The 23,426-nt window shown below is 37.9% G+C and overlaps 1 protein-coding gene across 5 annotated transcripts in view; it reads right to left on the bottom strand.

The window, feature by feature from the left end:
* Nucleotides 1-23,426, bottom strand: part of CARMIL1 (capping protein regulator and myosin 1 linker 1) — a 197,505-nt gene that overhangs the window by 72,393 nt on the left and 101,686 nt on the right. For all 5 annotated transcript variants that reach the window (XM_076330120.1, XM_076330125.1, XM_076330123.1 and 2 more), the window contains 9 exons: nt 21,122-21,208; nt 17,310-17,413; nt 15,284-15,361; nt 15,092-15,168; nt 14,047-14,151; nt 9,224-9,293; nt 4,792-4,873; nt 3,372-3,471; nt 3,230-3,284 (listed from right to left, as the gene is read on the bottom strand). In XM_076330120.1, the coding sequence (XP_076186235.1) occupies nt 3,230-3,284; nt 3,372-3,471; nt 4,792-4,873; nt 9,224-9,293; nt 14,047-14,151; nt 15,092-15,168; nt 15,284-15,361; nt 17,310-17,413; nt 21,122-21,208 (758 nt within the window). The remainder of the gene's footprint in view (nt 1-3,229; nt 3,285-3,371; nt 3,472-4,791; nt 4,874-9,223; nt 9,294-14,046; nt 14,152-15,091; nt 15,169-15,283; nt 15,362-17,309; nt 17,414-21,121; nt 21,209-23,426) is intronic.

Here is a 23,426-nt window from a genome sequence, read left to right as displayed (position 1 = left end):
AATTCTGCGACAAACACTGAACTAAGAACTAAAGATATTGAGTGCTGTAGTAATTCTCTGCACCTGTGCAGGACTGACTACCACTCTGAGTAACGGTACACTGTACCCGCAGTGTAACATCTGTTTTTGCAAGAAGAAAAGAAATGGCACAGTAAGCATACAGCTTCAGACACTTCCTACAATACTAATAAGAATACATTATCATAGCCTGCACAGTACAGCATCTACTTAAAAAGAGAAAAAAACAAACCAAACCAAAAAACAAGTCTAAATATTACATTCTTGTCTATATTAAACACCTGGGAAATTTTGCTGTTTAGGTTACTACTACTGCTTTTAAATTGTGTAGAATCACATTTGCGTCTAGCTGTATTTTTACAGTCATAAAACCAAGCTATTGATTGTTTAAATCATTTTATTCGTGACTCATATTAACATAGCAACGGATCTATTTAAAGTGTGTATAAATACATGAAGAAGCATTTGGCAGATGACTGTTTTAGATTAAAGCCTCTTGCTTCAGCTTTCCACTCTGATAATGCACGGTCCCCAAACTGTACCAGCCTGCAGGCAATACTGATCAAGCAGTATGCTCTGGGCAACATCATACCCCGGCCTCTCCAACTCCGCCCTTAGTTTTTAATGTCTCGTGGCAGTAAATGCATTGTAATGGCAGAACAAGGACCACTCGATTTAGGATTCAAAACCAAACCAAAATAACTAGAAACTTAAAATAATTTTCTAAGCATTGTACTATCTCAAGGTAGAGTGAGGACCATCCAGCTATCTGCAACACATGCTTTTCCCATGGTGCTACAGAGTCTACGTCCTCAACTCTTTAGCTGCTAGGAGATGCTTCAGATTGATTTTAGCACCTGATGAAACAGAAACAAACAAGATTCCTTCACTGAAGAGGATTAACAAGAGAAAAGAACATGGGGAGAGAAGAGACAGGTTTACACCAACAGGATCACATGCTGTATCCCAAAGGTTAATGCATGACATGAAGGAGAGACAATTATTTTAAGTACCTAAATAAAATAACTTTTTGGTGGATTATTTCATTGTAACACGGTTTGAAAACAGGATGAGACTACAGAGCGTGTTCTGTAGGTTAGCTCAGGAAAGACATGGTGAGTACGAATTACAGGAGCACATCTGACCACTGGATTGTGGCAAAGGCAGAAAGTGGAACGATGGCTGACATTGCCTATGGGCCGAAAAGAAAAGGAGCACAGGAAGTTGAAGCTGGTGATGCAAGGGAGAGAGAGCTGTGAGAATGATACAGCCAAAATTTAGCAGCTACATTTTCTCTGTACTGCAAGCTTCAAAAACAGAAGCCAGGAAAGATAAACAGAAGGTTGTAACACTTAATAGAGACAATAAGGTGAAAGTTGGAATTTTTATCCTTGCAAACAGATAGTATGAACAGAATAGTCATATAAATAGGAAAAAAAACCCCAACAGCATGTTTGAGAAGACGATTTGGATACTGAAAGGATGCATAGAGTGTGTTGAAGAGGTGTTTTAGGATACGGCCTGAGTGGGAAGAAAAGTTCACCTGCAACATAGCAAAGGGATGAAGGAAATTGAGAAAAAAACATACTAAATTACATTTGCTTGTGATTAGTCTGGTTTGACATAACAGTCTTCAGGATAGCTGTGAAAGATCAAGCATGAGATACAGGGCAGGACAGAGACAAATGTCCAAAGAAAAGAAGCAGGTGCTATCTGATGAAATAATACCACTCCTCAGTACGGTATCAACAAGAAAAGGAGACAAGGGGAAGACAGGCATGCACCATTCCCTTCAGAGACAGAGTAGAAGGAGGTGGTCACACACCGCAAAATGAAAAGGCTAGTTTGGTACAAGAAGCAATACGAAGATCTACCAATACACTTCTTAGCACGATGCTCTGTCTGACTTGTGCAAACAAGGACTCACTGCTTTCATTACAGGTGCTAACTCAATTAGAATCAGCTCTAGTATGCGTATGCAGCACTTCACTGTGTCACACTGACATCCCATGTTTTAAAGAATGAGGTGAGGAGGTAGGCAAAGAATCAAGAAAAGAACAGTACCGCTAATCCCAATTAAGAGGACACAGAGAGGAGAGAGAACTAGTTCAACAAATCACTTCAAATACAACTAAGCAGTAAGAAAAGATGAACAGAGAATATGGGTCTAATGACCTTGTGCGGAAGGAGACATCAGAAACACTGGTAAAAACTGCTCCACTGAACTGCAGGGTGCAGACACAGACGGGGGGAGAAAATAAGAAAGCAGTTAGTGTGGAGACCATTTTACTGGAGGTAAGACAATAAAGAGGTGAGACAATAAAGACAACAGGAATAGCAGGTGTTTAGACAACTGAAGTCTACAGTCAGCTATTTCTGGAGAATGAGGAAAGCAGAGCTTGCTTGCTACTTCTATGGGGAATGAAGGAGAAAGAAAGGACTAAGAATAGATGAATAAAGATTGACAAGCATGAGAGTAACAGAGCATCTTAAGATTCCCTTATAGCCAAAACTAGGATGGCCAAGTAAGGCAAGAACACAAACCCAACCACAAAAGTCTTTCAGAATCAGGAGAGAGGGTGGAAATGAAAAAAGTGGGCAAGGATCCCAGCAAGGCACTCTAAAAGGGTTTTATGAAATTGCTGCTGTGATTAATGTACTAGGAAAAGTAAAGAACAGCATAGTGAACAGTTTATTTGCATCTTTGGAAGGAGAAAGGAGTTCTGGGAGATCACTGCACTGACTGCATTTTGTCAAGCAAAAAAAATGCTAATACCCAAGAACAGCTATCAGGAAATGGTGCATTCTATTAATTAAAAAAATGAAAAATAAAAATTCTGTTATTGAAGGAGTATCACCACCCAGAGAACACTATCATTGTAATCTCCTATCAAGACACAAAAGTTTTGAAAACTTGTGCCTACAGGGCTGTATAATTTAGACCTAAAGCAACTAGGTTAAGCACATCCAACTATTTAGAATGGTATTTTTCAATAAGCACAGATCCCAAGACTGTCCTAAGAAACGTTTACCCACATGCTACACATAATCCAAATTGCTATTTGAAAAATTAAAAACCAAAATGTTGGATATGTCTGTGCAGGATCATGATCAAATCTTATGCAGCAAATTAACACAGTGAAGAAAATTATCAGAAATAGACTGTGAGGGTACAAATACACATGATGATAGTAGGCAGAAAGATACTCACTGAATCCTCGTCTTGAATCATCTGAACTAAATTATCAAGTACTGGAGTGAGATTTCTGAGGGAAGAAAAGTTAGGAAGACGATGAAATCAGCAGCTTCTCCTCATCCATTCTCCCGTTACTTAAAAGAAAGAAAAGCCTTACTTGGATTTCATGTTGTTAAAGTTTTTGCCTAACGCCAAGTGTCTTATCGATCGGTTTTTACTAAGCCAGACTACAAGGGTTGAGAGGTCAGATTCTAGGCCTGTAAAGAATCAGATTAGATTAAGAATTAAAACACATTTTCACCAAAGACGCAGACAGGGTCCTATTATTAATGCTATATTCATTCAAGTAACTATATCAGTGTACTAATTTCCAAGAGCTCTAGAAAAATTTCCATTCTTCTATTTTTATTTTTGCCTCTGTTTTTCTATGAGAATAAATGCTTTCTCTAAAATGAGCCCTTTAAATCTCCATCCTAATCAGCCATTGAAGGCACCTCTCAGAAACACAGAAGAGAAACGTAGTCCCTTATGTGTAGTCCAACCACCCAAGGGTAGTTCCTCGCATTGTCAGGCAGAGTTTAAAATTCCTTTGAGAATTTTGAGACCATGCTAATTGCTATTTAGTCTTCGTAGAACTGTGTACCAACAAAGTCTCAAAGCCTTCAAGTGCAAAAAGGCTAACTTAACAGGCTCTGAATAAAATGACCTGAAAAACAAGCCAGATTTTATTCTACTCCTGAGTAAGAAAAATAACTTGCTGTACTATTGTATTCCCAAACTAGTGGTGTATTTGAAGAGTCCGCTAGTTAGATTACAATGACTTAGGATCCAGATCTGCAGGATAATTTAGATGTCAAATATCTATCTTTATTTATAACAATCAATCTGTTTACATAATTGGGCTGAGCCAGTAGCTCCCAAAGCTTTCGACTTGCCAATTCATCCCACCTTTCTTGGGCATTCAACTATGCTGGGAATCTCTTTCTGAAATACTTCCACATTTGGCTGTCAGAGGGCAAACACAGCAGGTGAATTCCATTCCACACATCTACAATTTGAGTTTGCAAGATGAGAAGCCAGCTGGTATTCCCAGCTAGGACGCACAGAGCCTCCAAAGCAGGAATAGCCTAAGATTTTCCAAAGACTCAAGCAGGCCTTCTCTGACCTGAAGCTGGTTGACCGCTTGCTCCAAATTTCCCTCTCTTGCTTCTTCAGTATCATGACCTCAGCTTCATTCTTTCTTTCACTACACTTTCATTTCTCATTTAGCTTCTCATTCTCTTGTACTTAAACCCACTTTCCTCTAGATCTAATATGACGCTTGCTGCCATCAATTTATTCTGCTGTGTTACATTTATCTCAAACAACTTAAGCTTCTGAGGGTACAGTTAGTCTATAAACATTTCTTATATACTTTACAGTAATAAGAGTTCTTGGTCTGAGACATTTCCATAACCAATATGGCCAATAGTCATAAAGCAAGAGTGACCATTCTTGATTACACTGTGAGCTGAAAGAAAAAGCGTTTCTCAGATTCTGGACTTGCATGACCCTCCATTCCTGTTCTGTGTACTTACCATTGTCTGAAATATCTAGGCTGGTGATATTGTGTATTTCTGCTATGCATCCTTCCAAGACTTGTGCACCTCCCGATCTTAACTAGAGACAAAACATCATCGGTTTTTGCAAACTAGTTATGGTTTCCAGATCACACAGAAAACAGTGGTAGGAGCTTTGTGAATACAGAAGGCACTACAAGCAGCAAAACACAGCAGCAACAGAAGAAGTTACAGACATCAACATGACAGCCTATGCACACATTCCTACTATTCTCAACCTTCACTCTCACTATTTGCACATAAATGAGAAAAGGGGCTCTCTTTCCTTTCTCTTAAAACTACTGCTCAGCAGTTAAATCAGGGAAAGATTTAAATGGTGCAGACACAACGAATCCTTTAGCACTTTTGCCAGGCAGTGACTGCAGGACTTTGGTGTGGGTTCTTTACATGAAAGAGCCAGGACGTTTCCAACATCCAGTGAGAAAAAAAATAAACCTAGCCCAGCCTATAAGCATGCAACACTGTCACTCTTGAATTCCACTACAGTCAACGCTTATAGTGAGCATCTTCTTTCAGCTCTTAGCGCAATGCTAGGGTGTCCAGATCAAAGATGAGTAGCCAAAAAAAAAAAAAAAAAAAAAAAAAAAAATTATGTTTCCCTGTCACTGAAAAGAAAATTTAAATAATCCAATTGTAAAATGGCCACAAAAGACCATAAAAAAGAGAAATCAGTAATTTACCTTATTCTTAATTTTAAAATAGGCATAAAAACCAGCAACAATAACAAAAATGCCTAGCTAGAAAGAATCAATTATGATATTATTAATCTGAAATATTAAATGAATACAAAAGAAATGTCAGCATTGAATGAAAAAACAGTGAAATGGCCTAAGGGAAAACATCAACATTAAGAATCGAAGTTATTAAAACTTACACACTTATTTACTAATGCTACTGAATTAAACAATGCAACATATTTTTTTCCCCAAAGAAGCAAATGCATTTTATTTCTTGCAGCTACGCAAACTATATAAAGTATATTTCACTTTATGAACAACCCCCAGAAAAAGACTTAAGCAAAAGAAGGGAAAAGTTCTACAAAAAGTTCTATTTTTGCACTTTCTGTTTTCACTTTCCTTGCTTCAAAAAACCAGAAAGCTTTTTCAAACATGAAATAGCCTTTTCAACTCCTGTGCATAAAAAATGAGTAATATTTTACTTAGTCGACTTACTTGGCTAAATATCGTGAATCAACCTGCTGCTATTTCTGTGAATAGCCTCTTTTTACCATGCTATAATTAAGGAACCACAAATGCCTTCAGAAGTATTTTTCAATAAAGACTTGATTTGGCACTTTTTAGAAAGTTTGAGATACGTGATTGGTTAACAAGCAGCTCAACAACTTGGCCTGAGCATTTAAAGAACAGTGGTGGTCAATGACAACATCTAAATCATAAGTCACGTCTGGAAGTGTAAGATATACAGAACATAAGGCACCTTTCCTCTTCTGCATAAAACAAAGCCTACCTATCCTTTACCCTATCCTCTCAAGAAGTGGCCAGATTAAAATCTGTATTTGGGCCAGAAGTGGGCCAGAAGTGGTGCAATTCTAACTCAACTTTATTTTTGTAAAAGCGTTTGTAGTATTTGCTGTACGAATGCCAAAATCATTCAGCTTTTCTCTGTGCTGCTCTCTCAGCGTGGGCCACCACAAGACAACCATTTTATATAAAGCGTCACATCTATTATTGCAGAATCTATGGAACTGGTAGATTATATGCGGTCTTGGATTGGTTGTTGGTATAGTAAAAATTCTATACATTAAAATTATACTCACAATAGAATCCAAATGCTTATGCTATATATACTTTGAAGGTTGAAGTTTGAATTTTTCAGGAGCAGCTTTTGATCTTGTACCAATAACTCTATATTCAAAATCTTAAATACATAAACATTTCATGTGCACAAATGGTGATATCTATTTAATCTGAGGGTGATGATAACAACCTGACTTTTAGGATCAAAATTTACTGCAACTGTATTAAAATTTTTTATATGTATATATATATAAGCAGAGATTAATTGAAGGGCTATTTGTCAACGTGGACTGTGATACTGAAAAAAACCCCACACCTCTGCAACACCTCCTATATGACATACTTCTGAGACTACAAATACAAACTCTTATTCAGAAAATGAAGAACAACCCTTCAACAATTAAAAATGCCAAGCGTGTTCAAAGCTATGAGGTACCAATATGGGAAGGGCAAACAAAGCTGCTTACTGATTTAACAATTAAGGTAAAGCATGGAGGGTACTTACACAGTGACCAAGCTAAGGGAAGCAGAAGGGAAAAGAGTGAAATATATCAGTGCTGAGCAGGTAGAAATAAAGATGTAATTTTCATAGTAAAAAATAACAAAAAAAAACAAACAAGCAAGCACTATAAAATGATTAAGCTTGGAGTTAATATACCAGAAAATTATGGGAGCAAATGAAAAGTGGTGGGAGAGGGAAAGAACAGAGAGATTTATCCTTCCATAGTTGAGTACAGCTTGCCTGATGTAAGAAAGAGGAGGGCAAAGCTGAAGCATCAGCTTAATAGCCTCCTAACAGCGTGTGCTTGCAGGAACCGGGAGTAGTGCAGGTGACCAGCTCCGAGCTTCCCAAGGCTCTGTTTCTGGGTGCAGATTACCCTGCCCAGCTCACAGAGGGTCAGGGAGAGGTGGAGCAGGACCCTGCGGTGCTGGGCCCACTGAGAGTACTCCCAGCTCCTGGCACAGCAACTCCCCTGCTGGTGGAAGCATAACTTCTTCTTTCCAAAGCACATGAGAATGAATAAAGCTCAGTGATGTGAAAAAATGTTAAGGGAAGGATCTAAGAAATTGCTGTCAGTTTGGAGGGACCAGCTACGAGAACGCAACACCACGAATTGGGCACGATTCCTTCCTTTCTATCATGAGCGTCGGCCATGACCACTTGTGCTTTGGTGTCCAATACTGCTAATCGCCCCTCGAAGGGCTCCTCCATATCCCATCCTGGGGGTCATTTATTGAAAGGCTTACATTTTCACTCCTGTCAGCCCTCATTGATTTACATGCTAATTTATACCCTCATTACTTATGTTTGTGTTTTATTGATTTATTCTTTTAAGGTTATGATTACAGGACTTCATTTTTGTTACTTTAATTACTCCTTCCTTTTCCTTCCTCCCTCTGAAAGAAAAATTATCATCCGTCTGACCTCTCTACTCAGAAGTCAGAAGCATGTGTACTTGACTTGAAAGCTTTTCTATTTGGAATTTGCATGTAATGCTCTTCAAAGTAATACCATTTTTTTAAAAGTATAAAATATCAAAACAAAATATGAAATGCATTCACAATGATTTTTTTCTTCATAAGTAAATCTGTGCACATTCCAAAAGCAATCGACCATGAACCTAAGGCAAGGATTACTGTACCTCAACATGTTCATCAAATTGCATGTTCTCTACTTAAAGGGAAACCATTGCATTTGAAAGGCACTTCCAGAACAGTTAATACTCAGGTGATGTACTTGGAAAGATCTGCCTAACAAGCGAGAGGCTTTCTTTGCAGCTTAAAAAGGAAAGGGTGGCCACTCAGCTACAGAAGGCCAGAGCCAAAGCTGGTTTGTGTTGTTTTTGGCAAAAGTCCACACAGTTCTCTGTGTAACTTTGCCTCACTGGCTCCCCAGGGTCTTGGCTGATCTTTTGTCGTAAGTTGTAGCCACGCAGGTATCATCCTGCAAGAATATGGACAATCCTGAGAAACAAAGTGCACAGCAAAGCACAGAGAAGCAAGAGGGAACAAGACAAAGCAAGTCAAGCTGCCACAATTGGTTTTATTTATTCTTGAGATATTTAAAGCCATTTGCACAGTGCCTCTTAAGTTAATGGCATGCTTCAATCAACTTTTACCAAAGTTCCCTATTGGCCTGAATTGATTAGTTGATTAGGAAAGCAGAATTTCTCCCAAGGTTAAAAACCAAACCTGCAGAAGAGGAAGCATGTCGCCCATTTTGAAGGAAGATGATCAAACCACAGACATGCCTTCAGGGCATGCAGCTTCCTGTGACTCATTCAAATTTGGGCACCTTGGAAAATCCTGCTGCAGGGTCCTGTGTAATCACAGCACCAGAGAGCAGAAGCTGCCGAGCAGCAAACAGCGCACTGGCTCAGTATCTAGAACAGCTATGCTGCAAGGAGGGTTTTGCCAGTCAGGTGCTGCAGGTGCTTTGAACCTCTGTGCTCATTATTTAGGATGATGCTGTAACACACAGCAGATGATTTTTACCATAACTGCTTCTCTGAGTTCTACTTTTCCCACAACTTTTGACTACATAGGAAGAATTTCTCGCCCAGTGGATTTCACGGGAACTCTAATTCCACATCATTGCTCCTTTTGAACACATCCTGATAAATGTTCCTTACCTCACAGCTACTGAGATCTAAAGACACCTCCTTCAGATTGTGATTGCAAGCCAGGCCTAATAAAAGCGCTCTGAAAAAGATCAATTTTAGAACCATTTAAAAAAAAAAAAAAAAAAGGCAGCTTTACATCATCATCATCTAAGCGATCACAGGTTAATACATCTATAATGCGAAGAACCATTTCAAAACAAAACCACACCAGCTGAGCCATTATTTCTTAAATGACAATGGCAGCACAAACCTGCCACACTTAGAACACTCCAGCAGCTTCAAAACTGCAGGGATGCAAGGCTAATGAAGAAACCGTAAAGCTAATGCTACATCAACATTTAATAACATTCATCAGAGATTAATTTTCTTCAACATTTGCTTTCAAAGAGCATCAAATGATTACAAAAGGAGTGTTCTGTTGTACGACCGTACTAACTCTACGATTTTCAAAAAATTCAGGAAAAAATGGGGTTTTTAATGTATGCAAGATGCAACGCAGCCAGTCATTTCAGCCAAACACAGTGCCTGTAACACTTGAACGCCGGATCGTGTTCAAGTATCACACAACTCTCCACTTCTGCAACCCAATAAATATTTACAGATTTCAAAATTATATTCCCAGACAATGGCACCCTTTGTCTTTAAGCAGAATGGCAGAGAAGTGTAGCAACGGCTGATTATGATTTTCATAAATCCAACTTTAAAGCCTTACAGAAGTTTGTTTCCACATATAAAAGTTAGTGTTAATATCACATTTGTATTAATACTGTCAAATCAGAAAGCACAGCAGTGTCTTAGAGAAGGAGCAAACACAATCTGTGTATATACCTTCTAGTATCTTTAGAATAGATGCTGCTTTGAATTAGTAATTGAACAGAGAAACAGAAGGACCTCCTCCCCAAACTCCACTTCAGCCAAAAGCAAGCTAACAGAATCCAAACTACTGATACATGGAGATAAAAAACAATCCGTTTTGCTGAGCCATTTGCCTATACGCTTGCTATGCAAGTAGTGTGTAAAAGCCATATTTAAAATGTGTGCGTCCCGAGAAGGTTTTTAATTTAAACCTATTTATATCTGCCCTGCAGGCATAAATGTTAATCAGACCTTTGCTGTTAACAAAGGCAAATAACTTGTGCTTATTTACTTCTTAAGCTATTCATATGCAGACTTTGAAAAAAAAAAATTTGAAAGCTCTGCAACAGTTTTTACAAATTTTTAGACGATCCCTGTCTATATTCCTTCCCAAACATGCTTTTATTCAAAGTTAGTCTGGCTGATGATAACTTTGCAAAGAACTTCCTGAACATTTTGAGGCAACCTAAAAAATACAGCGCAACCATAAAAAAATGCAGATTAAAAGAGAGACACAATGCTGCTTCAAATGTACTCTCTTCACAGGAAGAAAAAAAGAGTTGTTTTTCCTAACTTCTTTCCTATAAACTCATCCTAAGAAAATCTCATGATTTCTCAATTCTTTGTCATGAAAAATCACCAGCGTTCAAAGGCACTGAAGGCAGACATATTATAATTATACTTAGCCACTATGTTTAAATCACACACATGGCAATACATGGAAAGGTCTTGTCAACTGTGGCACACACAGAATGCAAGAATTGGCCTTGTAATTAGCATTTGCATGAGAAGCGTATCAGAAACTTGTCTTGTTATAGCACTGACAGATCAAAATACAACTTTTGGCAATGTCTGTAAATGAACAAAAACGCCAACATACACTTAAACAAGGAAATGAGAGTACAAACTGCTTTACTTGGTTAAAAAAAAAAAAGAGCGAGCTGTGATGGAACATTAACTATATTAACTATGTACAAGAACTAAAAGCACCCTTTCCCCACCCACTATGCGGCATCCTTGCAGTACAGCTTTATTAGCAAACCTCTTCCCTGAAAGGCTTGACTTTATTAACAAGTCCATCACTGTACAAGCAAGTTAACCTCCTTCCCTGAGTGCACTGATTAACTTTAAACTCACTGAGTTAGCATATGCTATTAAACATACCGCAACTGTTGTTCTAAAGGAAGTTGATAAGAGAGAAATCAAATAACAATTAATCAGGGGAATGTGGGACTCAGGGTGTCAGGTATCTGCATTTTATCTGTATTTTTTTCTGCAGGCAGGCTTGATCTTGAATCACACATCCAACTCTGTGACCTCTGGTTCAGACACAAACCAGGAACTTCTCCCTTGTCATAGCACAGTTCCAAGGCCCATGCTGTCAAAAGCTTTTTGACGTGCACTGATCAAAGATGCCAGAGAAGTAGTATTACGTACACTATGTCATTTTTATTTTTCCTTCCGGAAATCATCCCTCATGTGCTACTGCAATCTTGGAAATGACAAATAAGTCTGTCTGAAAAAAGGTGTTTCCATCTTCTTGTCTTTAACAAATCCTATGTTCTTGATTGTGTTGTAGAAGTTTTGTAATTTCTTACAGTTAAGACCAAAACGCTAAGCAGCTGCCCCAGGATAGCACATCCTCAGTCCTTTCAACATCAGATTAACTTCCACGGGATGCTTTTCAAGCGTATTAGTCAAGCCATACAAGGTTTGAGAGGGAAGCAAGGTGTACTGCAGATCATAGTTCTCTCTACTGTTGTGAAATACACTGAGCTCAGACTGAAGAAAAAACTCTGTTCAGAGAAAAAGCACATCAAGGAAACTAACAAAAAACATTAAGAGCTCTGTCCTACCTCCTATGCAGAGGTGAGCGCTGCCATCAGAACAAAACAAAAGAAGCCCATGCCAAAATACCAGCCAGCTGAGAGTGGTATGGACACTCTGAGACCATTCGTGTCCAGCTGGACTTCGGACAGATACTCCTTTCTAGAGCTGTCTGTGCTGGTGAAAGAGGTTACTGCTCTCAGCTCATCCTATGCTACCCATCACTGCCCCTTTACTTCCACCAACACCAGTCATGCAAGTAACTCCCTCTAATCCAACTCAGTCAAACTGAGCCAGATTAGCTTAAACATTATCAACAGAGTAGGTTTTTGCTAATACACTTTGGCTGAAAAGGACTAGGAAGATCTCGTTTGCTGCACAGCTGGCAGATCAAGGGGTCACAAGTATTTGGGATAAATTAATACAATAACATCTTCCATGAGCACAGACAACTGTAGAGCACTCACCTACCAAAACTCCTCACGTCCCAGGAGATACTCAACATGCCAAGGAGAAGAGCTAAATATGAACCTTAGTGTTTGGGGCTTCTCACCTTTCCTAATCTGTGTAGATATATTCAATGTCTCACAGCATTCTTTTTTTCCTCTAGCACTGATAAGACTGTCTTGTGTATTAGTCACATACATCCTCCATTCCTCTTGCTTCATTAAACATAGCTCCCTGCTGCCCTCCACCACAGAATCAATAGCCCTAAATTAATCAGAATCAACCAATGTGTTTCTCAATAATCACCTTCTGTTTGCAAACACATCAGTACCCTACCTTCCTAATCTTAGCAAAGTCTAAGCAAGCAAGACAGCAACCAAGAGCATCACACAGAACAGAGTGAAAGATCAGAGCTAAAATGATGCTCCTGCAGTTAAATATTTATTTCAATCCAGTGCATCTTACTTAAGCATCATATTGCACTGTCCTCTCCAATGTCAAATTGCATTAAAAAAAAAATCCCAAAACAATGTACGCTACTCTTTCCTGTGTGGCACTTGTCACTTTTCTCTCCCTTAGCTTCCCCCAGATTGTATCAAAAGCTTTCCATCCAGTACTCACTAACTACTCTTTATATCCCACATCTCTGATTTTTCCATCAACTCCCATTCATTAGCTACTCCCTTGCTGAGCTACTGCCCACTTCCCTTCCCTGTTCTCCCTCAGGAGGCAGGCTCCCAACCACACAAGTATACATGCATACACATATACGTCTATATCTGTGTCCAGATTAGGATTTTGGAGGTGTGTTCCCCAAAATGGTCAGTGAACATGTCTGGGCGTCTACTACGGATAGGGTTATGTATGTTTTAATGCATATTAGCTAGCAAGTTGACACTCTGGAAAGAGCCCTTTCTTTAATTTAGCCCAATAAACACAGGGATTCTGCCAGAATCACAGAATGGCCTATCTAGATTAGACTTATCTAGCTAGACCTATCCTGACTGTAAAACACACCCTTAAATTTTACGTCTGGAAAGTTCAACACAGTTCAAAACTGCACACGTCACAGGAAGGGTGACACAGTGCTACACAATTTCCCTCAACCTGCATTAGGCTGTGAGAGGAGTTTCTTTCCAGTGTTGGATGGGCAACAGAAGTGCCCAATCCACATCACCAGAACATGTTAGCCACAGGATGGGTGACACGTAGCAACGAGATGTATTACAGTTAGCATTCCTAGAAGTTGCTGCCATCGTCTCCCCCCCTGAAAGGAAGGCATAGCTCTGTGCAACAGGTCTCTCCTCCCAAGCACTGCAACGGGTTCAGTTTCACAACGGCTGTTGCAATACCACAGCCTCAAAGGAATGGCACTCACACAAGTACATAATCCCATTTTACTGTGAAGCAAACAGTTTTGTTTGTAAGCCACAAAGTAAGACATACAAAAAAACCTGATTGAAGCTAAACAGCTGTGACATTCCCACAGAACAAAATATGATTAGTAGTCTCAACTGTGAGATGGAAACAACATTTCTTGAATGTGTGATCATTATGAAACTCACTCTTGCAATATCAATAATGTACAATGGAAAAAAAAAAAAGCAAAATCGTTTTCCCTTCATTTTTAATATAAGGCACTCACATAAGAACAATGCAAACTAGGTTTTAGCCAACAGGAGAAAATTAAATGAAATTCTTACTTTAGAGGCTCAGGAGGGAGTTTAGTTCCCGAAAGATTAATCTGCATCAAAGCAAGTGAGCTGCTGAAAAACTGTTTGAAAGAGGGAGGGACTTCTTTTCCTTTTCTGTAAGTAAACAAATTCATTAAGAAGTAGCATCTAGACACTCCTCATTCCAATAAACAGTGAATGCAAGCCATCAGAATTGTAATGATCTTTCACATGTTTAATTTGCTCTACCTTCTACAGCTCTGTAATCAGTGGCTCTCAATTAGCTTAGAAATATAATGTAATCAGAATGTTGATGCAACAAACAATCCTCAGCATTGCACTGCTGCATGGAAGACATTACTATCTAGCTTCTGTTTGGTGAACTACAAAGAATGATCATTTAGGTCTGGTTAACAGTGAACATACTGGTGGTATCTTACGAGTAGAAGATCAAACAGGACATTACAAAAACCCTGAAATTGCCTTTACACCACTAGAAATAACTACTCAATGCTGGAGTAGCTTACTCCCAATTAGGCATCATCTCTGATATGGACCCAAGACACCAATTTGAAGAAAAGGGAAGCTAACGTTAATATTTCCTGTAATGCAAGTATTCTACAAAGTCAATGCTGAGTCTCAAAGACTTTCAAGTGGACTTCCTCCCAGAAAAGGACAAAAAAAAAAAGGAAAAAAAGCATTTGTAACCATCATCAAATCATGAAAAATACAAACTTTAAAAACCAAATTTAAAGAGGAGTCAAGTCAGTCAGACTTCAAAGCCTGATATTATGCCTCTTAGAGACAAAAGATATATATAGACTTTCTGCTGCATCAGTATCACAAAAAAATGTATTAGACAAGGTAGGTTATTTTACAGCCATCTAGCAAAGAGTAGAAAGGGAAAGAAAATATTTTGCTTGGAATAAATAATACCTATTTCATAGAGAACTAAGACTTCTAAGACTTTTATAAAGTCTTAGATTTCTTCTTAAAAAGAACGGTGCAACATGAGAGCAAAAAATTATAAAACAAAATATTGCAGGAGTTGAGAGTAATTACATTTAAACTGTACCTGTGAGAAAAAAGAGTCCTAGAGAGGCTAAGGACAGCTAGATGCTGAAGACATCCACGAAGGAGGGCTCCACACACCTGGTTTAAAACAAAGATGATTGATTTTAATTTATATTAACCCAGAAAAGTACCTACGGATAGAAGGTGAGGAATGTTTCCTTGGTATTTGAATCTCCACAAAAAACTTCTTTACCATATCTAGCGCACACTCCGTGTTGGATAAATCCAGATGAACAAGGGCATTTGGCTGGGCCAAAAAATTGTACAGGCTCTATAATTTATGGAGAAAAAAAAAGAATTATGCATGTTAATTTTTATATTATGCCACCGATTACTGGATCACTATTTCTCATTACATTTTAGGCTTTTATTATAAAGTTGCACTACAAGAGTTGTGTCTGAAACTTCTTTTCACCTAATCAACACAACCCGTTTTACTTTTGAAGGCTATCAGTTTTTAAAACATGGGAAAAAACAGTGCTCAGACTACATCTACCAAACATTACTCTTTGCAATTCACGTTCACAGCAAATGATAATTAATTTAGCTAGAAATACCTTGGAATGTCACTCAGGTTGCTGTTGCATTTCAGAAAGGCTAATTGGTTTGTAAGTTTAAGCCAGACCCTCTAAGCATGAGGGAAGCAACTAATTCGCATCTGAAGCCCATGGTTATTTCTTAGTATCAGCAGTGAATGAAAGGTTTAAGGGAGAATACAGAACAGGTAACAAGATTTTAATATTGATGGCTTCAGTAATATATAGGATATGTCATGAAAACGTTAGCGTATGTAAAATGTCTTACTATACGCTGTTTTATTTTGGGCTTTTTTTAGCCTCAGAGAACAACACAGAAAGATAAAAGTATGACCTAATTCACAGAAACGTGGAACACTGAACTCCACACGAAATCCAGCCAAACAGAACATGTTCAACATTCCTAAAATAGATTCATCTTTCTAAAAATCAGGTCATTTAGCCCCTATACCTACAGTACAAGAAAGGTCCCTGCTTTAAAAATCCCTGTGCTTTGATGGAGTTTATTTTAAATGCTAAATAACAGGATTTCCTTACTACTGTTGGAAAACTGTTCCACAGATTAAGAGATCTCAGTATTAATAATCTTTTTCTTTGAATCATCTCTCTCTCTCTGACAGGCTAAGAAAAGCCCCACTTTTTGTATTTATGTCCCTTAAAATATTGTATGTAGACATTAGATTTGTACATTTGACATCAAAGTTGTACATTTTCTTTTACTTTTTGTATTATTTGCTATGTTATTCTCTCTTTAAGAGTAATGCAGTGTCTTTATTTACATTTAACTGTTTGTTTGCTACCTTTTAAATTCTCTTGTCCTACTGAAAAACTTTCACCTCTTATGTCTGAAAAGACTAGTTCTTTGAACGTGCTGATGAATCTGAAACTAGTAAGATTTGTGAAAAAGTAACACAGTTGTGTCTGACTGCACGTTAAATGGTAAGATTGGGTGACTCTAGTGTTGCATATTTTAGATGCTCAATACTTAAAGAATTCAAAACCTGACACTTACATGCACGCAACTTTTGATGTGAGAGAAAAATACGGATGTAACAGTCAAAAAGGGAATACATACAAATAGAGAACTAAGTGGATTTTGTTATGGAGAAAATAGAGCTGCACCTCTATGGCAATTGATAAAACTGAACAAAGGAATTTCAAAAATAATTACATTCTTCGAAGTGTCATGAGCTTCAACAGCATGTGCAAGGAGGTGCACGGATTTATTTATACAAACAAAAATATTGAAAACCAGAAATTAATTAAGTCTTTCCAAGTCAAAAGAAATCAATTGTTTCCAACCTTCCAACGAAAAATTTGTAATACACTTATCACTAACAAGATGACTTTTTTTAATTGTGTTTTGGTCACTTTCAAACAGAACTCAGGGAGCATGGTAAGTCCACTGAAACAAGTGGCACACTTGCAGTTTTCTCATTTATTAGTAGAAGCCAAGAACTAAAAGCATGAACTAAAATTATGTGGATTTGTTTAGTCGTGTGGGTCAATTTAATTCTCTGACTACATAATGAAGAGCAGAGATCAAAATGTTATTTTCTACCCCTAATAGAACTGTACTGAAATAAAGGCAAAAAAGGATCTAAACAAAATGGCTTTGCCCTTCTCTTAACAATAAATTAAAACATCCATTCATTAACTCACAAATGAGAAGAAAGTGCTTACTGAGAGATCATCACCGCGGAGTGCGTTCCCTGAGAGGTCAAGATAGACAAGCGTGTTCGTGATCAGCGAGTTGGCACTCAGTGACTGGGAGAGGCTATTCACCCCTGCCAAAAAAAAAAAAAAAAAAAAAAAAAAAAAAGTTAGTACTCAGCTCAGCCAACTCTAGACAAAACTAGCCCAGACACTGCAAGCGCACAATTCTGGTGAACACAGACACACATAAATGTTTAATGACCTCCTGTTACCACCGCTGTACTGCAGCAGGAAGACAGATCACCAGGCTCTTCCCTGCCATAGCACGCCTGGTTTTGCCTGGACCACACTGCATCAGCTGCCCTGATGGAGCCACAGTGTGTTATAGGTCCTGGATCCAGAAAAGAAGTCTTTTTGTGAAGTCTGCAATGGCTTTAACAGTGCAATCCCATTTTGAAACAGATTTTTAAAATGGAGTTTATTCCATAATGTTAAGTCAGTGCCTTCTGCAAACAATAATATTTAGATTAAAAGTATACGCAGAAGTAGATGAAAGTATCTGTGGAAGACCAAGTACATTAACAATTATAATTGCCAGAACTTCAAAAGCAACTGACAAGACCTAGAAATTAAAAATATTTCAATTACGTATTTGCCTGTAATTTCAGAAAAAGTTAGTTAATTAAAATATGAAGAGATGCATAAAGACTCTCAATTCTTGATTAGAACCAAATACATATTTTTCACATTAAAATTAAAAAGCTTACATTGGGAACAAACCAGTCAGAGCTTTCTTCCTCTAAAATTCTTCAGCTTTTCCAAATACAAATTAGGACGTGGCTACTTCCAGCAAATCTAACTTTCATCTGAGCGTTCTATAGCTTATCACCAAGTTTTTAATTTATTGTAGGTGGCTATTGCTGCCTTTCAAGCAGTACATGCACGTGTTTCTTGCATGCGTTATGTTTTGTAAGTACCTGGCCAAAGCTATAAAGTAGGCATGTGTTTTGATCTACTACACAATTTTGGGCAATTTCTCAAAGCTACTGGTCAGTGAAAATGGACTGGCATTCAATGGACGGAACATCTCCATTCTTCAATTAAAAACTATTATGAAATGGATTTATCAGTGAGGATGTGGAGGAAGCAGCTAGCAAGCCACCGGAGACCAAAATACCCCACTTCAGTGATTTAGTTTTCCAAGCTTCCAAACACTAAGAAAGTCTCCCATGTTAGTAGTATGGCTCTTGGTTTCAGGAGGCTTTCGATACTGAAAAGAATTGAAGCACAGTGACATCTCTACCAAATCTCAAAACTTCTCCGTTTGGTGTAATTTTTCTTTTACCTTCACATTGCATTGTTGAATCCACACCCTATCTATAAAGGTAAACTGCAAACAAATACTGTTTGAAACTCTGAAAGATCTAAAAGCTCTATTTAACCACTAGAGTGTATAGCTCTGGATTCACTTCAGTGAGTCTTCTCAACAGCATTTATAAGCAACAGAAGAAGTAGAAATTAATGTAATGTACTGTCAACAATTCAGCATATACTATCAAGAACCAATTCTGGGAATTCAGGAGCAGTGTCTGAGTCTGGGGGAGAAGACAACCTATCAAAAAAATCCGTAACGTTGCTGCTTGTTTCATGTTTAAAAAGGGCCAACTGCTCAAAATCAGCCACATTGCTGAAGGCAAACAATGTGAATGAGGGATTTTTTAATTAGCCTTTGGCTCAGGCTCAGAAAAGCAAGCCCTATCTTTGAATGAGTATACTAGAATTTGCCATTTAACCAGAATCTTCAAATCAATAAATTTTTGTTTGAACTTCACCTACCTCATGCTATACTCTAACAGTAATCTCACTTTCATTTGCAGACAATCTTTCATGCTCTTTTACCACTCTCAGGAGGCTCAGGGCGTTAATAGCTCTCAGGAACTTTGAGGTACAGTATTTGAAGAAAGATCAGCTGGGAAGTTACCACCTGAACTTCAGTTCTTAAACTCAGAAACTTATCTCGAATAGAAAGCGCTTTTTAAATAAGGTCAAAACCAGTGAGGGACTGTACAGAATTTCTGAAACTGAAAAGCTCAAAATAAAAGAAAAAATAATAGAAAAAGAAAAAGAAAGGCTTGAAAAAAAAATCCATGCATCTTGGAGTCTACTGAATCCAAGATCCAAGGTCTCCTTTAGACTTTCCATACAGAAAATATTACAATATTCCCCCCTCAATATTACAAGTTCAAAAATAGCCTCCCAAGTTAAAACCAATTCAGTATTGTCTTCTTAAGTTAAAGGAAAACTGGCTAAGACAGCTTTGCAGACAACCAAAGAGGTGAAGCTGAGTTTCTTCAGGTCCAGAGGGTTATAAGAACTCCAATTTTAAGACATTTTTAAGGAATTCTGAGGAGCTGCCATGGAACAATATTCATGGTGACATGTTACTTTCTGGACAATAGGTAGTCATTGCAATGCAGTCTGGACTAGGAACCACATAAGGTCAATATTAGACACACTGGAATATATTTTCAGCTTTTGTTTAAAGATTGTTTTTAAAAAACTGTGTTAAAAACCTTCCAAATTCTTTTCATAACCTCAGAATTCATTTTTAGTGACGAGTTTTGTGGATGAACTTCATCAAGCTGGCATTTATTCTTTATGAAGACGGAAGCATAGCTAGAGTGTTCTCTTGACTCAATGGCCACAAGCACTTGCTGAAATCCTTCAGGTCACATGAAGAAAAGCACAGGATGAATGAACATACCAGAACTGCATGAATTTGTGTCAAATTCCTGAACATCTAACCTCAAGAGTACACATAAGGTTAGTCAAGATTCTTAATCAATTGCTTGTCACCAAAAATGGAGTTAGCAGTGGAAAAAAAACAACCGCAGAGTTTAATAAAGTCTTTTTAATGAAAATCATGATTGAATAAGTTCAGTTTAGGGTTTACTATTTACTTGAGCATAACAAGAGCTACAGAACACTCACAGAAAACAACAAAAACCCCTTCTCCCCATCCATATTTCCCCAGGTCAACCCTTAAAGCTTAGGAGAACACAGAATCTGCACTTCACAGAGCAATAATTAAAAGGATAAAAGAGCATGGCTCCTATCTGTTATCAACTACTGTCTTTCATAGACCGTAACTCACTCATCTTTTCCAGGTCATCAACATCTGCGAAAAAGCTGCAATAACGTCAGTGCATTTTTTTCTATTTTTAACACTCATGGTCTATACAGGAGACCCTGGGCTTGTGCAGTCTAAGAGGTCAATGCGTCTATTATTTGTAAAACAGCAATGCAAAAAACCCTGAAAGCTTCTGACTGGTGCTTCAGTGCTGTTATTGCTTTTAAAACATACATACATTTCAATTACAATATCAAATTGGAAATTTGTAAATCATAAAACAAAGAAGTCTTTACTCAGAGCAAAGCACTTAACAGCCATTGTCACAACACTTGGTTTCATAAAATAATTGTGTGCAAAACATTTGGAAAATTCCCTACACATTTTTGCTTCAGAAACCTTTTTGAAGCACATACGAAACATACCATTTATGCAAATTCTAAATTCAATCTTTCTTTACAATACAGGTTCAAGCCCAAGCCCAAACCTTACAGAAGTGAGTAAGAGTTTTTCAAAGCACTGAAGGGGATGCAGAACCCAGCCCATGGTTCAGCAACCCAGGACTGCAAAAAAACAGCTGCACTTTTGAGAACACACATGTAAATCATTTACAGAATTAATTACTTTATAATCTGGTAACAAAAGGTATTATTAGGATGGGAGCCTGAAACTTTTAGAACAGAAGAAGAGGCATACTTATAAAACATACCTTTAGGTGACAAGGAGGTTTTAGATAAATTTAAATGTTTCAGTCCCTTTGGAAGTTTGGCGAACTGGATGCTCAGAGATGACACACCTGTTGGGGGAGCAAAGAGAAAATGGATGTTTTCAGGTTAACTGTGTGATCTCAGGTTTTCCCAGCAATCACACCAGGGGCAAACGGCACTGGTGGAACTACAGGAGGAACTGCATTCACTGTGGGGGTGGGCCCAAAATGACCCTGTCTTTTTATGACCATAAATCTTTGAAATGACTGATGTAGTCAAGACCCCTTCTTTGCTAACCACCGAACAGATAGGGAACTTTGCTGCTAATGATCAGTGAGCCACCTTAATTAGTTTAAAAACTCTATAATGCACAAATACTTTTGAGAAGGAGTCAAAGGGAAGATACTACACGTCAAACAGTCAGCACTTGGGAAATCTGGAAGCTTTACGGTTCAACCAAAAAAACCCACAACATAAAAAAAAAGAACCACAAAATAAAACCCAACAATGGTACTTCATGTGAAACTCCAAACTATTTTTGTTTTCTTTTAAAAGGAAGGGCTGTCAAGGCAAGAGAGACACCCACGTTAGCTAACACTGCCCTCTTTTTCTGAGGTAAACCCTAAGAGTCTGAAACCTCCACCGAGTCACAATGGCCACTTAATTCCCTTACAGTAGCCTGCAGGTTACCTGCCAGGACACAGGCTTGGAAATGCTACAACTGCTTGTGATCCCAAACAGTAAAAACCTATTAAGATGCTGACACAGACTGGACTACCTCATCACAAAACCAACAAAAGGAAAAAAAAAAGCACTTTTCATTAAAGCCCTTTCTCAGTGTATCCAAGTTCCACACTCCATAAATTTAGTCCCCCCAACTCCATAAATTTAGTCCCCCCATTTAAGCAAAAGATTGAAATTTGATTAAGAGGGCACATCCTAAATAACAATGGAACCAATCCATGAAATATTTATTAGAGGAATAAATCAACACAGAAACTCCAGGCTTAACCTGAGGTGTGAAATATAGTCCTCTACAGCAACTCACTCGGAGAGAAAAGGGCAAAGAGAAAGGGGGTAAAGTCTTTTACTTTAGTAAAAGTAAATGAAAAAGCTGATACCCTTCTCCACATATGCAGACATTAAACAGTCTGCTAGTATGTCACGTACATATGTTTACTCTAGCCAAGCTGAACAATTTTAACATCTGACCAGCACTGGGGGTTAAGGATCCACCCCCATTTATAAGATACAGGAATCAGGTGCAGAAAAGAAAAAGTGCTTCTCGTCACTCAGGCCCTTGAACACTCTTTAAGCCACCCATTTTTGCTAACCTCACAACAGAGGTGAGAGCTCTAATGGCAGAAGTAGAGTTAACTGCATCCAGGCACACAGTTTTGAATTTGAGTATTTCTAGGCTTCAGTATGTTTGTTTTGCATTATTTTTAACAAAATATGAGATTAAATTCTGATCCTAGTAGAGCCAAAAGCAAAACTCCCATCGCTTTAGCATGGCTAGATTTTAAAGCCAAGATTGATAATAAACTTTCCAGGTGTTAGTCTCACAAATATTGACAGTACCATAAAGGGAAAGCCAATCACAAATTAAGAGACTGGTCTCAGTGTAAATCACTTCATATAAACACTGCTTTGTGTTTGAACTGAAGCCAGGTCCTATGCCTTAGTTAAACTAAACACACTTCCCATGTTATTGGAATACAGACAGTTGCATTAATGTAATAATATAATGCCTTTACTTATTGGTACTCAATAATATATAATAGCTTAGGGTGGTTTTTTGTTCAAACAAGGCACAATGATATGTTCTTCCCAGAATTTGCACAACTCTGTTTTACTTCCCTTATAATTGCAAAATAATCTGGTTGAACTTCCAGTTCCTGCAGCTGATTTTTCAAGAGATATTTTCTGAAATCCGTATGCTTACATGAATCTCCATTATGCCAGCTTTTACTTGTGAAATGCTTGCTGCCCCTTCAGTTTAATAAAGTCAAATCTACCTTGCACTCAGTGAATATCAGATCACACAACACGTAAATCTTTCTTAAACTGAAATGCTGCAATATTTGCACATTGCAATTATAGTTAATTTCTCTTTAAGTACTCATATAACTTACCTAATTCTCTAATGAAAAGGTCAAATCTTAATTGCATATGTGATAGGAGAAACTGAGATAATGAAAAAACCCTGCTAATTTCTCCAAGTTGTAGTTTCTGCATTTCATTTGTATCTTGTACGTGGATACTGCAGAATGGTTTGAATCTATAGGTTTGTTGCAAAGAAAGTAC

Source organism: Aptenodytes patagonicus, chromosome 2 (assembly GCF_965638725.1).
Source record: "Aptenodytes patagonicus chromosome 2, bAptPat1.pri.cur, whole genome shotgun sequence".
Classification (NCBI taxonomy): domain Eukaryota; kingdom Metazoa; phylum Chordata; class Aves; order Sphenisciformes; family Spheniscidae; genus Aptenodytes; species Aptenodytes patagonicus.
The sequence above is the reverse complement of the archived record's forward strand: the minus strand, read 5'-3'. Positions and strand labels throughout refer to the sequence as shown.